This window comes from Astyanax mexicanus, chromosome 2, assembly GCF_023375975.1.
Source record: "Astyanax mexicanus isolate ESR-SI-001 chromosome 2, AstMex3_surface, whole genome shotgun sequence".
Classification (NCBI taxonomy): domain Eukaryota; kingdom Metazoa; phylum Chordata; class Actinopteri; order Characiformes; family Acestrorhamphidae; genus Astyanax; species Astyanax mexicanus.
The window spans coordinates 14,530,573-14,549,210 of NC_064409.1; the positions used below are offsets into that span (position 1 = coordinate 14,530,573).

Consider the following 18,638-nt stretch of genomic DNA (forward strand, 5'->3'; position numbering starts at 1 on the left):
ACATCTGCAAGGTATCATTTATTTAAATTTTGAATTTATATTATTAATATCATGACATTTTGGATTATGGTTTTGTTGTGACCAGTTTGTTTTATGTAAAAGTTTTGTGTGTATGTGTGTTTAAGTTTTGGGTTATTATTAGTTCGGTCAAGATTACCATATTAAAGCATGTGATTGATCTGAAAACTTTAACATGTTAATTTTACGCAAATTATGTTTCCAAATTGTGATTATATCATATTTCCAGGTTTTCAGAGCCTGATGATGCACAAGGGTGTGTTTATTTAGTAATAAAACACAGTGCCACTACTGTTGTTTTATTTATTTTCTTAAATATGTTTTAAGTCTCGTAACTAACACTCCCTGTCCCTCCCTCTTTCTTCTCTCACAATAATGACATTATATTGTTTGAAATGATTTAAAAATCTTTTTTTACATGATTAATAACTTATATAATTTCATTTTGCATTCCTTATATTAGTTCTTTAGTTTATATTAAAAAAATATATTATGTCTATTATTAAACACTTAAGATTTCAGAAGTGCTGTTAATTAGAATATGGCAGTGGTTAATCCTATTATTTTTTTAATCAATTGACACCCCTACTTTTTTATGTATTATTGTATTTGTGTATGAATTCATGTAAATATCACAATATGTATTGCTGAATATGCGTTTTTTTAAACACATCAGGTTATCTTGCATATCATTTCCATAGAGCTCAAAATCTATACTTTTTGAAGATATTCTGTATCTGAAAATAAATATACATGATGTTCCTTTTAGGTCAGAGTGACCAGTTCTGCAGTTATCTTGTTGCTATGTTCAGATGTCGGTCTCAAGGTCATAAACTCTATGCGTGTGTGTCTCTGCGTGTGTGTGTCTCTGCCTGTGTTTGTCTGTGTGTTTGTCTGTGTGTTTGTCTGTGTGTGTGTCTGTGTGTGTCTGTGTGTGTGTCTGTGTGTTTGTCTGTGTATGTGTCTGTGTGTGTCTGTGTACTCTACAGAGATGCCAGCCCTTATGGCTCTGAGGAAGAGAGCTCAGGGAGAGAAGCCCCTGGCTGGAGCCAAAGTGGTGGGCTGCACTCACATTACAGCCCAGACTGCAGTGAGTAGCCTCCAAATCTAACCGTGTTATTCAGATTGCACGCTCATGTATTTGGCTCATTGGATCAGCTCACACAAATCATGCCCCGACTGACTTTCTCACGTTTTTGTGTGATTGTACGTGTGTAGGTGCTGATGGAAACCCTTTCTGCTCTGGGGGCACAGTGTAGGTGGGCCGCCTGTAACATCTATTCCACTCAGAACGAGGTGGCAGCTGCCCTGGCAGAGGGAGGTGAGGGTCTCTTTCAGATTCAGTCTCGCTCTTCCTGTCTGTTGCTGTCTTTAACTCTTTCATGCCCTGTCTCTGCCAGGTTTCTCTGTGTTTGCGTGGAAGGGGGAGTCTGAGGACGATTTCTGGTGGTGCATCGACCGCTGTGTCAATCTGGAAGGCTGGCAACCCAACATGGTTAGCATCATTAGCCTGTCTGACACCAAAAATCTTTCCACTCTGTCATAGTACTCAAAGTTCTCTGTGGATATGCATTCATATTATTTTAGGAATCTTAATTGGTCACTTTTATGTTTCCTAGATCCTGGATGATGGTGGAGACCTGACCCACTGGATCTATAAGAAATATCCAAACATGTTCAAGAAGATTAAGGGCATTGTGGAGGAGAGTGTGACTGGAGTTCACAGGTGAGCATCATCACCCCAGTTCTCAGCATGGTTACATATATTGGTTCAGCTATATTTAAATTGTTAACACTTCTTTAAAGTTGTGTAAAATGTAATGAAATTACAAACACAAAAAGCTACAGAGGGCCTTTGATACAAAGCTACAGATGCGATAAATAAAGATGCTAGCCATCACTTTGTGACCGAGCATTCTAAACAATTACTCAGTGCACCATTCAGAATTTTGGCAGTACTGCAGTAAATGAAAACCCTATGGACACAGCAGCCTGCCGCATTAGATAATGTGAGCTGAAATTTACACAAAGAACTTTTGGTAAAGAAGCAAATGCTAAGGCTAAATAACCTCAGCTAAAGTTACTATACTAGCCCTCATACTGTAGATCTTACATCCCTCAGCTGGAAAACAGTCTTTTTGTAAAGAGTATCAGTAAACTGATTAAAGTGCCCTACTGTATAAAAAAGAAATTAAAAACACACCTTATTATTATAATTTCTGTTTACTTAGCAAACATATCCCATTAGTCATTAGTTATTAGTCACTGACCAGTATGGTAACCTTTTTAAAACTGATATTTTGTTTAGAATATGTAAACTATTATTATATTTCATTTTCAAGCTCTTATTCTTAATTGTACTCAATCCTTAAGGTTTTTAATAGTTAAAGTTTGCGGCTAAAATGGTCTTAAAATGACATTGTTTATTTTAATTATTTCTGAAACTAAATAAAAATATCACCGGCTTGCTCTCTATGATAAAAAACCTATATTAGAAACAATGACATATTTAGTTTATTTCCAAGTATATTAAAAATTAATATATATATTTTTTAACTTCAAATTTATAGCGAACAATTTACCTTGCCTTCAGTACTGTTGCTGTTGCCTGTGCTTTGGTTTTGCTGGAGCTTCACTCTTTTAGTACATGCCTCCATCTAGTGGTCGGTAAAAGAAATATCTACTTGTGGTGTTTAGAACATGATGTACTGTTACTGTCCTGAGCTGAACTGAACTACCGTCACTACAACTTTAGCAAGTTTAGTGTGAAGTGTAATGTGGTTGCAGTCTTCTTTTTTTTTTTTTTTTTTTTTTTTTTTTTTTTTACTGTTTTATGTATTTTTATCTTTGACAGGCACAGATATAGAACCCTATTAAAAAACGGCTGTGACACTTTGTGATGCCATAAATCATAAGGTTTTTAGTTACAAGTTGATTTGCAGTGTTAGCTCCTTATTAGGCCTCTTATTAAACCCCTTAAGTTTTTTTTAAAGGGGGGGGGGGCAACAAATCATGTAGCTGTTACTACATTTGGCATGTATAACTCTTGGTTTTCTATTTCTGTCTAGGCTGTACCAGCTGTCCAAGGCTGGGAAGCTGTGTGTGCCCGCCATGAATGTCAACGACTCAGTCACTAAACAGAAGTTTGATAACCTCTACTGCTGCCGGGAGTCCATCCTGGATGGGTGGGTCAAATATTATTCCTGGACACACAAACTGTACTGTAATGTCCAAATGTTTGTGGACACACCTTACAACAAATCCTTTCAAATACCACAGTTGTGCAAATTCACAAACTCAGAAATATTACTAATAGAACTCTCTAGAACCGATAAATATGAATTTATTGGCATAATGTGTGGGCTAGAGCAGTATGAAGCTCCCCAGTATTGATCTCTGTAACAGTGGAACTGTGTTCTCTGCAATGATGGTCTTCCATCCAATACATTTGGGATGAGCTGGGGAGTTAGGGCAACCATGCAATAGCCTGACCTCACTAATGCTCTTGATGCTGAATAACAATATCTTCACAGCATGAGCATTAAGCAGTTATTTATCAAACTAGGTGTTGGATGATAACTATAAATAATCCTAGACTATTCTATGTGTAAGAGGTTTGGAACTCTTGTTTGAACACAGCAACTTAAACCTAATTTGTGTGTTAATGTAATTTTTATTATCTGTAATATGTATTGTGTTTTACTGAGCAAGTAAACAAATACTGCCCATATAATGATTATTATTTTAGTTAGTATGTCAGTAAAATGTCTGTGTGTAATGTATTATATATTATATGTAATATATCTTTTTTGTGTTTTTATAGACTGAAGAGGACCACTGATGTCATGTTTGGAGGGAAACAGGTTGTGGTGTGTGGGTATGGAGAGGTGAGAATAGTTTTGTCACACTGAAACAGCACAGCTATTCCAGTACAGCTCTGGAAAAATAAGAGACCACCTTAAAATGATTAGTTTCTTTCATTTTACCAAATTGAAAAGCTCTGCAATATATTCAGGAGGAAGATGGGTGATCAGAAGCCAACAAACCAAACTGAACTGCTTGAAGTGTTCCACTGGTGGAGGAGAATATGCCAAGATGCATTAAAACTGTGATTAGAAACAGGGTTATTCCACCAAATATTGCTTTCTAAACTCAAAACTTTATTAATATGAATTTGATGTCTGAATTTTTCTGCAAATAAATGCTCTCAGTGACAATATTTTTATTTGGAATTTGGTATAAATGTTGTCCGTAGTTTATAGAATAAAACAACAATGTTCATTTTACTATTTTTGTACATATACCTATGAATAGCAAAATCAAAGAAACTGATTTAAAAACTGAAGTGGTCTCTCTCTTAGTTTTTTCCAGAGCTGTATATTATCAGTAGAAATGCAAACTATGACCACTAGAGGGCACCATACATTCACAAACCTGTACATGTACAATTTTGTCTACATTGCTGTTTGTGGAAATAGTTCAACCCTGACTCTAATTTGGACTAGATTATGATCTACAATCTGTGCTTAACTAGGCCTTTTACCTTTTATGTTCTCAATAAATAAACTTTTAGTAAGTGATTGTCACTCTGTATGTGTCTGTGTGCAGGTTGGAAAGGGCTGCTGTGCTGCTCTAAAAGCAATGGGCTCCATTGTCTACGTCACAGAGATCGACCCCATCTGTGCCCTGCAGGCCTGGTAAGCTTCCTCTTAAGAGGCATGGGGGAGGCGGCTTGTTCTATAGAAACACATGGTCCTATAGAAGTGGGGGAGGCGAGCGTGTCATCTCACATTATTTACCCCTCTGCATCGATGCAGGGTGAATGCTTTTAGGCATAATTATCCTGTGGAATTGGGTCAGGAGAAAGGCAGCATTAAAATATTTGCACATTATAGAGTTCATACATGTAATGTGTTAAAGCAGTGCTTTAGCAAAAAATAAAGATTATGTACAATTTTATACTGAATATACTCACATAATGTCACAGCCAAGAGATTACAAGTCTGTCGTGTGACATGCTGTTATTTAAAAGACTTCTTAAACATAATTTTGGAATTTCCACCAGTTTTCTCACTAGTTTTTTCTCCAGGTCTCCCTTGAAAAAGAGAATTCGATCTCAAGGAATTTCCTGGTTAAATAAAGGTTAAATAATTGTATTTATCTCCAATCCCCACTTACTAGTTTGGTGATCCCGGGCACATAATGGTCTTGTCTGAAACATAAGAAATGCTGCCTGCTTAAATAGGATTCTAAACAGAATTCACAGGATAAACAGACCCTATTGTCTGAATTGAAGTAGAGTTAAAAAAAAGAGGTTAAAATGCTACTGGGTAATTGGAAAGTTATAACAGCTAAACATGCTCATATCGAGCAGTGAGCTGTTGATACCTTGGCAACATCAGACTGTGTCATGTATCATATTTTTTTTTATCACAATATTAGTTTTCACCAAAAGCACATAAGAACTGCAATAATATTGTGAATACAGCACACTCAATCAGCACTACCCACATGCAGTAATAGAGGGAGACATAACAAGGCTGGAGGCAGAGTGAGGTATAGCAATATGGGAAAAATGGGACCTGGGGAAAAAAGAGTGCAGCCATGGCAAGTGCTGAAAAATCTTTGAGGAACTAATTCAGTGTGTTCCAGTATCCAATATCGTTTCCGTATATAGCGTAATCACACACCAGATTTTTTTTACATTACCGTACACCCCTAACCTACTGTCTCTTTACCTTTCAGTATGGATGGCTTCAGACTGGTCAAGCTGAATGAGGTCATCAGACAAGTGGATATTGTCATCACCTGCACAGGTTTGTTGTTATTTTAAACATCTACAGCTGCACCCACTGATCGCGTGTTTGTATTTGTGTTTGTGTTTGTGTGTGTGTCTGTGTGCGTGCGCACACGCGTGCGTGCGTGCATGTGCGTGTGTGCATATCAGTAAAATCTGAGAACAGGAATCGTTTCAGCACAGAATCTAATTACTGTCTGTTTGTGCTCTGATTTTGGCTGGGATTAAGCTAATTGCCACTGAGATACTGCACACCTCAGGCAATTACACTGTTCATTAGTTCACATGCAGTCAGTCTTACACCATCGTTTAAAGCAGTTATGGAGAGAGATCAGAGCAAACCTTGAACAGACTAAATAGAGTTAAATGATTGTCTACAATCTTAACAGTAAATGGCCTGTTATTAGCTTATAATATACTTATAAGGACTTAGCCAAGTTTACTGATTGTCTGTGTTTGTATTGTTTGTATTTGACAAGCAATGTGCAGCATAAGAGAACTTTATAGGGAGAAGTGGTGAAAAAGTCTTATATCATCCAGCACAATCTGATAAATGGCAAAACATCTAAGCATCAAAATGAGATTAAACATCTAATTGTGGTCATTTTAGCATAAAAGTACATAATTAAAACACTAAATTACAAAATTTAAATACATTTTTATTAATATACATTTCTATTGATAACATTGATCAAGAAGTTTTAACTTAGTGATTAAGAAATATTTGAAAGCCATTTCTTTAGCTCTGGTTTAGGTTATATTTGGTATATTACCTTCAGCTCACAGTATTTTTCAGGTTAAGATCGCTTAAGGACTTTTTAAAAGAGATTTTCATCAGGTGTTCTGTTTGTTCCACATGAAATTAAAAATTCATTATTAAAAAGGGAAATTGACACAGTTTCAATCCCGGATTGCTTGGTCTGATGTGATTCAGACTTGTGTGTATAAAGATGTTTGGTCTAATGTATGTAGCATTTTAACCAGCAGCGCATTTGTTCTAAACAATTTTACCCCTGTCCCTGTGAAAAGAGCAGAGAACACATCTAGCAAACAGCATGACAATCACCAAAGATATCATATCAGCCTTCACACTGGCTTTTACTTTTAAGGGCTGGTATAGACATGGACATTTTTTTTATCTCACTATGAAATAAAAAAAAAAAAACAGTTATACTTTTCTAAGGCTATTGTTGATATTATCAGTGCTAAAAACAACTAAAAGCTGCACATTTCATTACAGAGAGTGCAGCAGATTTTTAATATAAATGTCTGTATTAAGTTTGGAAGAGTATTTGACTGGAACTTATTATGAATATTCCGCTACTGATTGATTTTGTTCATCATTATAGAGTATCCTGATAAATATAGAGTATTGTGAAAATGTCTTAGAAATTCGTGATAACACTTTAAGCATCTGGCTCACTCCTCTTCTCTGTTTATGCCTGTAAAGATGCTGAGTAGACTGAACAGAGCTCCACATACAGAAAAAGGCAATTAATTATCCTACTTTACACTCGTTCAAATAACACTCTGCGAGTGAGACATGGAGAGCGATTGCTCCAGCCTCTTTAGTGGCACCCCAAATCAATAATCCTTTCTGGGATCTCCTAGACTGTATTGAAGAGAATTAGAAAATGACTTTGGTGTGTGTGTGCTGAAAGTTAGTGTGTGTGTGCTGATTGTTAGTGTGTGCTGTTCTCAGGTAATAAGAATGTGGTGATGAGAGAAAGCCTGGACCGCATGAAGAATGGCTGCATCGTCTGCAACATGGGCCACTCTAACACAGAGATCGATGTGGTGAGCAAAGTCAAATGACCCCAGTTACTCTGTAGAAGGAGTGTTATACACTATATGGACAAAAGTATTGGGACACCTGTTTGTTTATTGGTTCTTCAGAAATCAAGATTTTATTCTGGTTTTGTAAATGTAAAGTAAATTGAATACAGTCTCAGAATTTAAACTATTTAAAATAAATCTGTGTATTACTAAGCTAATTATTAATTATTTTGTTCTTATTTGATCTAATGAATTTTAGGCTAGCCTGCGAACCCCCGAATTGACCTGGGAGCGTGTGAGGTCCCAGGTGGACCATGTGATCTGGCCTGATGGGAAAAGGATAGTGCTGCTGGCAGAGGTGAGGACAGTACTCATATCACTTCAGCTGCTGCAGTCTTCGCAGGAAAAGCTCTATAGAGATGTTTATCTTTAATAGATCTGTAGTCACACTGTGATGCGTTTAATTGAAATTGAGGTCTGGATTCCCATTGGACTTGTGTGTCCCTTCACTATATCTGCAGAACTAAATTTCAGTGTAATATGCTGTAGAAGGTGGTTAAACAGTCTTAAAGATTACAGCCTACCAAAATAATATTCTACATTCAAATTCTTGCTTTGTGCTTATTAAAAATTAAATGTCCTGATTAACAATAGAATGTAAGTGGTCTGATGTCCACTAGTTTTGTTATTTTAAAAAGAGTGGATTTTTGAAGTATGTGTGACTGGGGGCCGGAACAGGCTCTATTGTTTACATTGTGAGCTGGAGCACAAAGTATTTTAGTAGAAACTGTATTTAGTGCATTTATTAAGTATTTTAAGTCTATCATGTGTATATATTTTGATGTATGCATAGTAAGTATATGATTGATCTTGTTTACCACCCTGTTATTTTGCTTCAGAAAGATATTCTATGATTTCCTTCTATATCTGCACTTTCTCTGGTCGACCTGATGTTAGATTTAGCCTTTCCACACCCGAGCAACTGCTTGACAGTTTCTGTCAACAAAGCATTAGCTTTTAGCAACAAGCTTTCACTCATTGTGTGTAGCCTGGAAGCCTGAGAAAAGCCCAAACACAAGATTCTCTTGTAACAGTTTTAACATATTTAATATTGGCGGTACAGTATTTAACTTGTGCTGTATATTTGTGCACAGTTTCATCTGTGTGTTTTTGTTTCTCTTTTTTTGGGGGTAAATATGTAATTAGGGTCGCCTCCTGAACCTGAGCTGCTCCACTGTGCCCACGTTTGTCCTGTCCATCACAGCTACAACCCAGGTAAGTGGGGAAAAGGCAGAAATAGGACTGTAGCTCTTGTTCCATGACATTTTGCATGTCTTAAAGAAACTAAGGAACTCTGCACTGCAATGCAGTGTCTTATCCAGATCTGATAATTCACAACACATGTCATGAGCCTTAATCAAAAAATAACGCTGCACTTAAAATCCTTTCATTTTCACAAAAAATGTCAGTTCAGAGAGACACACAGAGAGACACACAGAGAGACACACAGAGAGACACACAGAGAGACACACAGAGAGACACACAGAGAGACACACAGAGAGACACACAGAGAGACACACAGAGAGACACACAGACAGACAGACACTTTATCCCGAAGGAAATTCAGGCAATTTAGTTCACATAATCCGGTGCACCTAATGTATTAATTTTACCAGTCAGGTTGTAAGCAGCAGCTCATTATAGCGCTGTTGGGCGGCTAGCGCTAGCGGTTAGCCACTACTGCTAATGCTGCTGCACCTAGCCATAGTGGAAATCTGGAATTCTAGGCTTACTGTAAATAAACGGAAATGCTTTACTCAACCAAATAAGCTTTAAAAGTTTGTTTACTTACTTTAGCTTTACTTACCACCACTACCAAGCAAGACCTGCTGAATTAGAAGGAAAACATGGTGACACCCGTGTTTCTAACTAGTGTCGCAGAATGCGCCTTACGATCTAATGTGCCTTATAGTGCGAAAAGTGTATAAGCGTTCTCAAATCATACACTGAGTAAATTTTTGACAAACATCTAGCCACATCTTCCTGTTCCATGATTTTTGGCATATCAGTGTATAGCTGTGTTGTAACCAGTTACTCTGACACACGCTCAGCCCTGCTGTTGTCATGGTTACTTACTTCTGGCTCCTTGCTCCCCAGGCTCTGGCTCTGATAGAACTGTACAATGCTCCAGAGGGCCGCTACAAACAGGACGTCTACCTGCTGCCTAAGAAAATGGGTAAGTGTTTAGGTAGTGCTGCACAAATAGGCCAAAATTCATATCATAATATATTTTATAATATAATATGACACTATAATATATTAAGTATAATCTCTATATTGATAAGAAAACGGTATAAAAGTCACTGCCTGTGGTGTATATCATCACACACTGTGGTTGCTGCCAGACTATAGAAGCCTATAGTGTTCTAATCTTTCTGCTCAGCTTGAATGCAGTGAACTGATGGCAGCACCCTGTGATTCCTAGGAGATTCTAGGCTATTTAAATATATCTTAAAGAGTTACTACACTCTAATGCTTAATCCCATTTCCCTTTTGTGCCCCTTCCCCCCCTGGAATAAAGTTAAAATGTAAAGAGAAAGGGGTAAAATCCTCTCCCTGAGAATTGGGACAAACCTTAAAAAATCTGATATATAGCATTCGAATGCTAAAGTTCAGCAACCTAACTGCTACATAACTAGTTAATTTTAGGTCATTGTATCTCTTCAGAAAGGATGCAAGTGGTGCAGCAATGAATTATTATTGTCCATTCCTTATTTCCTCTGTGATGGGGAGCTAAAATGAGTTTATATTTTATTTTATTGTTTATTTTTTCTGTTCCACCTTAAATTATACAGGCGCCTGCGGTCTGTTGGACCATTTAGGTTGAACGGGAAATTGAGATAGCTACCGAGACGAACTACTAGCAATTTTGCTAATTTCTTTAAATTAATAGATTAAATGTGTTTCACTACAGTAAAAAAATTAAATGCACATAGTGATATCAGTACTAAAAACAAAAGATTGATTCCTCCCTTTTATCCCATTTCTCAGCAGCACACTGCATTGAGTTGCAAGATTCAGCATATTTGCAATCTCTGACTCGGTTCTTAGCCGTGTGGGCCCCAGCATGGCAGCAGACACGGGCAGAATAAGAGAGCTGAATATAGGTCAGCCTGTCAGAGACTGCTGCCACAGCTCACTGCACCATTCCCTGCCATCTCTCTCTCTCTCCCCCCTTCTCCCTCCCCCCCCAGCCCCCCATCCCCCCCCAACAAACATGAATCTATCTTCTCTGACTCTTTTTGCACCATTTTAGTCCTCTGTCTTGATAGCCCTGTGCATAGCTACCCTAAACAGTTGAATAACAGAAGTGTCTCTAGGGGTCTGTGCCCAATGGCATACAGCATATATTTCAGAGCTTCATTGACAAATATGGAGAAGCTAATTACAGTGAGTAAAGGAAGATAAATTAGGCTTTCATCATATTGATTAAAGCTTAATTAAAGCCTTAAATTACTAGCATGGAATACTGTAGCGGAAAAAGCAAATAAAAACAAATTTTACAGTATTGAAGAATTGCCGAGTTTTAGGCCGAATAGACAACTGCACAATAATTATACAGCTTAAGATATTAAGACAATCTTGAGAGATGATTCAAGGAGATTTTATTGTCATTCGCATCACATGTGGTACATGAGGTGGAACGAAATTGTGATCTCACAATCCAGTTTTACACCCAAAGAGCTGTTATTAATAGATATATAGATAAGAAAAGAATACAATAAAAGAAATAGAATATACAAAATAGATAGATAAATATCCCAAAGAATAAAAAAAATAAATAGAGAGTAGAAAGGTTCAGCAACATGAAGTCCAGAGTGCAAGTGTGCTATAGCAGCATGATAATGTGAATTAGAGCAGTGGAGATAAAGTGTCTCAGTGCAAGTAAAGTGACCATGTTTGTAAACAGTAAACAGTAATTTGTCCTTGGTGTCAGTGCAGTGTGTTTGTTAAGTGGAGTTTAAGAGTCTTACAGCTTCCGGAATGAAGCTGTTTCTGAGACTTGTTGTTTTGCACTTAATGCTCCGCAGCCTCCGGCCTGAGGGGAGTGGGACAAAAAGTGCGTGTGCTGGGTGGGTGGGATCCTTCCTGATGCAGGTGGCCCTTTTCCTGCACCTGGAGGTGTAAATGTCAGTGGTGCTGGGGAAGCTAACTCCAACAATCCTCTGTGCAGCCTTCACCACCCTCTGCAGTGCTTTCCTGTGTGCAGCAGAGCAGCTTCCATGCCACACATTGATGCTGGAGCACACAACGCTCTCCACCACACATCTGTAGAAGGAGGTGAGGACTGCGCTCCCGAGTTCAGCTCGTCTCAGCCTCCTGAGGAAGTAGAGCCGCTGATGTGCCTTCCTGACCAGAGTGGAAGTGTTGTTGCTCCAGGTGAGGTTGCTGGTCAGGTGCACACCCAAGTACCTGTAGCTGTCAACCACTTCCACCGCAGATCCTCCAATGTGCAGGGGGAGGTGGGCATGCTTGCCCCTTCTGAAGTCCACAATCATCTCCTTTGTCTTTTTTACATTGATGCAGAGGTTGTTTTCTCTGCACCAATCCTCCAGGTGTTCCACCTCCTGCCTGTAGCTGGACTCATCTCTGTTCGTGATGCATCCAACCACTGCCGTGTCGTCCGCAAACTTCACAATATGACAGCCTGGATGGAGAGGTGAGCAGTCATATGTGAGCAGTGTGAACAGGAGGGGGCTCAGCACACAGCCCTGAGGGGAGCCAGTGCTGAGGATTATGGAGGGGGAGGAGATGTTGTGAATCCTCACAGACTGCGGCCTGTTGGTCAGGAAGTCTAGGACCCAGTTGCACAGGGAAGAGCTCAGTCCAAGTGAGGAGAGTTTGGTTATCAGTGTCTGAGGAATCATGGTGTTGAAAGCAGATGTGAAGTCCACAAAGAGCATCCGAACGTAGGAATCCTTCTGCTCCAGGTGGGTGAGGGCAGTGTGGACCACGGAGGAAATGGCATCCTCTGTGGATCGGTTCTTCCTGTATGCGTACTGGTGTGGATCCACAGTGATGTTGATGGTGGCTTTGATGTGGGTCTGAACCAGTCTTTCAAAGCACTTTGTGACTATCGGAGTGAGGGCTACTGGCCGGTAGTCATTCAGACCTGTCACTGTGGAGCTCTTGGGGACTGGGATGATGGTGGCGGTCTTCAGGCAAGTGGGGACAGCTGCCTGGACGAGGGACGCGTTGAAAATGTCGGCCAGGACGTCCGAGAGCTGGTCTGCGCAGTCTTTTAGCACCTGTCCGGGGATGTTGTCCGGGCCGGCAGCTTTCCGGGGGTTAATCCTCTTCAGCGTCCTCCTTACTTCTGCTGGTGTCACGCTGAGGGGCTCCTCTCCTGGTGAGTGTGGGAGTCTGGTGATGGGGGGTGTGTCAGGGTACTCAAAGTGGGCGTAGAACGTGTTGAGAGCCTCAGGCAGGGATGGGTCTTTGGAGCTTTGTGCAACGTTAGATTTGTAGTCCGTGATGCACTTGATGCCCCTCCACATGCTCTGTGGATCCTGGGAGGAAAAGTGTCCCTGGATTTTCTGAGCATATGCAGCTTTTGCCCTCTTAACTCCAGCAGTCAGCTCTCTTCTAGCCCTCCTGAGTTCATCCGAGTCTCCAGATCTGAAGGCAGCATCCCTGGCTTTCAGCAGGGAACGCACCTCTGCGTTCAGCCAGGGCTTCTGGTTCGGGTAGCAAGTCACAGTCTTGGTAGTAGTGACATCCTCCACACACTTGCTGATGAACCCGAGAACAGCAGATGTGTATTCCTCCAGATCCAGCTCCCCCTCACACTCAGCAGCCTGCCTGAAGACCTGCCAGTCTGTGCAGCCGAAGCAGTCCTGCAGCACAGCGGCGCCGTCACTGGGCCACACCGTGATGGTTTTCTGTGTGGGTTTTGAGCGTCGCAGTGGGGGGTGGTATGCGGGGACCAGCATGATGGAGATGTGGTCCGATAGCCCGAGGTGGGGGCGGGGGAAGGCTTTGTAAGCGTCTTCCACAGAGGAGTAAACACGGTCCAGCGTGTTATTACCTCGCGTTGGAATGTTCACGTGTTGGTAAAACCTCGGCAGCGTGTTCTTCAGTTCTACGTGGTTAAAATCCCCCGCTACCACGTAGAACGCGTCCGGATGCTTGTTCTGAAGCGAGCTGATGTTGTCATAAAGCTCCTTCAGCGCGTTGTTAGCATTAGCATCCGGTGCTATGTAAACAGCAATCACGAACACCGCCGAAAACTCACGAGGCAGATAGTGGGGACGACACTTCACAGTCAGCTGTTCTGTCGCCTCGGAGCAGTGGCTGTTTACCAACACGCAGTTTGTGCACCAACCTTTGTTTATGTAGACGCACAAGCCGCCCCACCGGGCTTTCCCGGATAGCTGGCTGCGGTCCGCTCGGAAGAGCTGCCGGCCGGCGAGCTGGAAGGCTGAGTCCGGCATGGTCTGGTTCAGCCAGGTTTCCGTGAGACAAATCACAGCGCAGTTCCTCATCTCCTCAGAAACATTCATCCTCAGCCGCAGCAGGTCCAGCTTGTTATCCAAAGAGCGGACGTTAGAGAGGAAAAGCGACGGAATCGGGGGTCGGTTGGCATTAGCCTTTAGCCTGGCTAGCACCCCAGCGCGTTTTCCTCTCTTCTGACACCGCTCACACCACCTCCTCCTCTTGCCCTTTGTCTGCAGCGATCCGCTCCCCCACGCCGGAGCGCGGAGGAGCTGCAGCTCGCCCAGCGTAGCTCGGATATTATTGTCCATAGTTGCTGTTTTACTGACCAAACTGTCCTTAATGCTCAGAAGTTCGGTTCTGCTGTAACTCACACGCGTGGGGCGCGTAAAGTTGGGTTCAGAACCGATGTAAAAACAGCTCAAAATAGGGTGTTCGCTAGGAGCGTGAGAAGCCGCTGCACTACTGCGCGCCGCCATAGCTACAAAGTGACATATTACTGTATGTAAACCTCCACTTTACTTCTGTCTGATTATAACTACATTAGTCATATTTAACATCTTCATAGGTCCTAAAATAGAGCCATGTGGGACTCTACAAAATACACTAAACAAATGGAACTATGGAATGGAACTAATATATGGGAGGTGAAAGAACAGATCTAACCTACAGCTGCAAACATTCTTTTTTAGATTTTGCTGCATGTGCAGATAGAAAATGGGGCAACAGTCTGCAGCTTATTTTGCCTTGCACTCGTAACGTTATAGTGCCTTGCATAGAATGCTAACAGTCATTTTAACAGTAAATGCATCATATGAGCTGTGATATTGTCTTATTTAACAGAAAATTTCAACTGCATTACTTGCATGCAGCAGCAGAGCAGCACACTGCAAACTGTGCTCACATGATAAAATGAGATTGAAGTTAGAGTGAGGTAGAGGTCCATCGTGATCACACACACACCAAACCACTACTTAGCTGGGAAAAAAAGTGCACCCAAGCCTAGATTTATTGTTTTGCATCAATATTGGGGTATTCAACAGCGTAATTGCTGATCGCATTTTGCCTCCATATTGTGCACCCTTAATTCTAACAAAATATTGATATATATACATATTTTTCTTTTGTCCTCATAGATGAGTATGTGGCCAGCCTCCATCTGCCCACATTTGATGCGCACCTCACTGAGCTGTCTGATGAGCAGGCCAAGTATTTGGGCCTGAACAAGAATGGACCCTTCAAGCCAAATTACTACAGGTGAGTAGCTCTTTTCTTGTTGTTTATTTACATTTTACCTCCACATTCTTTTGGTTTGTATGAACAAATGCTCTGTGCTGGATCGTGTAAAAGCATCAGTGTTTTCTTCTGTAGGTACTAAACCACCTCGAAAGCGGGGAAACAAAAAGGAGGAGAAAAAGATGGAGAAGAAAGTGGCGCGACTCATCAACCCATACAGAGCGAGGCTGGGTTTCAGCGCCTCTCATTCAGGGGGGAGGGAGTGGCTCTGTGCTGATTGGCTAGAGCCGAGGGCGTGGCTAATGATGCTGCGGCAGTGTTTATTTATTTTCTGCTAGAATAACATAACTCTAATCCTTTTATGAGCTGCTACTGCTAGTGGCCCATCCTAGCACTGTCTTCACAGAGATTTCACCGTTTCATCCTCTCTTAGCTTCATGTGTCAGTCGTACGTAATCCATTTAGAGATCTCTTATCGTTTATCTATGACTAAGCTAATGTGGGAAAACCTAAATGCGTAAAAAAAGAAGGAAAAAAAAAAACAAAGACGAAGACTAACTAAAACGGTTGTGCATTCTCTGACCTTTGATGATATTGTCTTTATTTTCTATTTCTATTTTCTTTTGATGCTGAAATAGTGGGGTGGGACGAGATTGTGGTTGGGTCCCGGGGTCCTAATCATATCTTATTTTTGTTTTGTTTTGTTTTCCTTTGATCACATTATATAAATGTGTTTTTTTCTTTTGTTTACTTTTTAAACTTGTGTTGATTTTTACTAAACCTTTTTAGAATTTTGTTCTCTTTTAGTTCTGAATAAACGTAGGCCAGTTAAAATTTCAACTGGTTACTGATAGATTTCGGGGCAGGGCCTCTTTCCCCAGCTGTCTTTTAAACTGGAAACAAATTTTCAATTTCATTGACCAAGAGTGTCACCATCTCAATGTCTAGTGTCTCCCAAATACGATCGCATTATATTTCTGTGTTGTAACGAAAGCCAGTATTGATGTTTTTAAAGCTGTTCCCTCTACGAGCATTTCACAGATTCTCTAGGTCTTGATTTCCTTTCCACACAATTACATTATTGCAGATGCTTATCAGGCTGTATAGTCAATCACAGGGGTGTATATTTAGATATTTATACAGAAATTTAAGATTTTTCTATATTCTGCATCCCATTTTTGTTCCCATGAAATCATCCTCTGTTATTATAAAGATAAGCAATTAAATGTTCTGATATTCTAGTGTAATATTAAATGTACTGAAACGTTCATTTTATATACTGTGAAGTAGAGACTATTTCAATGAGATACCAAATGTACAGTCAAACCGGTACCAAGTTTCTTTGCCAGGTCCTCCGCTGATCAGAGCTGCGGCGGAATCGGAGAGGAGGGTGGGAGGGGAGTGATTGAAGCCAAGACTGACTTAACTGCACATTTCAGTGTCCGGATGGTTGTGGGCGGAAGGAGGGTGAACCGGTTCGGCTTTTGTTGTTTGCAGGACTGTAAAGTGCAAAGCTGCCTTTGTGACTGGCTTATTCAAATGTAATAAAATCGGGACCTTTATTTTACTACACTTCTGAAATACCTTCATGGCAGTCTGCCTCCCTCATCCTTTGCCACCTCTGTGTGTTTCTCAGAAAGGAAGAGTGAATCGATTTTACAATTTCCTCACTGACATGGTCTTACTTCTTCCCTCGTCTTTTGGGGTAGAAAGGTGTTTCTCCTGGTGTCGTATGTTAATAACACATTTCATGCACAGTGTTAAACAGGCAAGTGGATTGACTGGTCCACTGCTGGTGCTCTACTCTATCCATGCAGACCCTAAAAAGCCATATTATATTCATTTAGTGTTTTTATGACCAGATTTATACATACATGGTGTTAAAATCTGTGTTCTGATGCATTAGACTGTCTCCATGTTTAGAGTATAACCTATTCCTTCATTTGTCTAGATGTTCATTCATCTGCTTTCAGTAGGGGTGTAACAATACAGTTACTGTTCAGGTTATGGTTTGGCACGAGTTCAGTACTTTTTTGTGGGGGGGAAAAGCAACAAACCCCCCAAAGTTTAATTTAGTTGTTTAAATATTCATATTGAACAGACATTTTATGTAAAGTACAATTTGTTTAAGCTACGCTCACAGATACTTATTACTTCACTTACAAATAAAGATGAACTCATTGGTAAACACTGTTGGCTAGTGACTTACAATGCTAGTGATCGGGGCATAGCTTTGCCCATGTGAAGAATTTGCTATTTTTACACCATTATCAAGCTCAAAGTAGCACCTCACTTCAGTGGTAGAATTCCAAGAGCTCTGTGGGTGTAATCAGAGTTTTTTTAATAAATTATCTGTGCACTTTCAATATTCTCAGTGCTTCATTTTAAATACCAGGGCCCTCAGAGTTCTACTAGCTTGTTAATGGTGTAAAAAAAATAGCACTTTGTCCCCTTCACTAGCATTGTTGGAAGCATCGGCTAAAAGCTCTGTATTTCTGAATGCTGGGGATGAACGAAGGTGGGCTATTCGACAGAAGTTCGTACACACAGCGGATTTCTCCTTTCAGAAACTCTATAGTTGAATAAGGCTCAGTGGTTCTGTATGGAACCAGAAATTGTGGTTTTATTCCATTGTATTCATTGTAGTTCCCCCTGTTGTTTGTTTATGGTTTAGCTACCATGATTTTGTGATTTGAAACAAGATGTAAAAGGTCAGAACATGACTGAAATACTTTATATATAATGATACATAAATGTAATTTTACTTCAAACAGAACATTGAGAGATAAAGAATATAAACCAGGAAATTAAAACTGCCAAGCTTCATCCACTGCTGTTTCTACACTAATATGCTAATCCACAAAATACTTTCTACTGGTTTACAGTTTATATTTTATGAGTGGAATTCACAGTTGGAAAAGTGGATTCCATGTTTCATTTGTTGAGCTTTGTTTACAAGACTAGTACTGTCCTATTAAAACTCCTTCCAAGTAGCCTATTGTTGCGCGACACAGAGAAGAGTCTAACAAGACATGCCTCTCGCAGTTAAACAGCTCTTTTTCATTTCTTCAATGAAGTTAATTACATTTTGAAAACTACCATTTAAAACGATGGTATTGGGCTTGGAAGGATATGTTAGGATATGTAAATATGTAAGGGTATTCTGAACACGTGTGTGTTGTCAACGTTGACTGTATTTCTTGGTTGTATAGGAAGAATGTTTTAGTTTGAAACATCTTTCAGTGACATAACCTCTAAGAAGTGCAGCCCACCTCAACTGCAGCCTAGACTTTGGTACTCAGCTCCTTATTCCTTA

At 40.2% G+C, this 18,638-nt stretch overlaps 1 protein-coding gene across 3 annotated transcripts in view; it reads left to right on the forward strand.

Annotated features, from left to right (window-relative positions):
• The window catches only part of ahcyl2b (adenosylhomocysteinase like 2b), a 51,637-nt gene extending 34,748 nt beyond the window's left edge, over positions 1-16,889 (forward strand). For 2 of the 3 annotated variants that reach the window (XM_007252726.4, XM_022671289.2), the window contains exons 4-17: positions 1,008-1,108; positions 1,237-1,339; positions 1,419-1,513; positions 1,638-1,744; positions 3,087-3,203; positions 3,842-3,905; positions 4,627-4,715; positions 5,764-5,834; positions 7,518-7,612; positions 7,851-7,949; positions 8,798-8,866; positions 9,749-9,827; positions 15,223-15,343; positions 15,458-16,889. In XM_007252726.4, coding sequence (XP_007252788.1) covers positions 1,008-1,108; positions 1,237-1,339; positions 1,419-1,513; positions 1,638-1,744; positions 3,087-3,203; positions 3,842-3,905; positions 4,627-4,715; positions 5,764-5,834; positions 7,518-7,612; positions 7,851-7,949; positions 8,798-8,866; positions 9,749-9,827; positions 15,223-15,343; positions 15,458-15,464 — 1,217 coding nt within the window. In that variant the 3' untranslated portion in view covers positions 15,465-16,889. Of the gene's footprint in view, positions 1-1,007; positions 1,109-1,236; positions 1,340-1,418; positions 1,514-1,637; positions 1,745-3,086; positions 3,204-3,841; positions 3,906-4,626; positions 4,716-5,763; positions 5,835-7,517; positions 7,613-7,850; positions 7,950-8,797; positions 8,867-9,748; positions 9,828-15,222; positions 15,348-15,457 lie in introns of those variants that run through there. The other variant, XM_007252727.4, reaches the window with a different exon arrangement.
• The last annotated feature ends 1,749 nt before the right edge of the window (positions 16,890-18,638 follow it).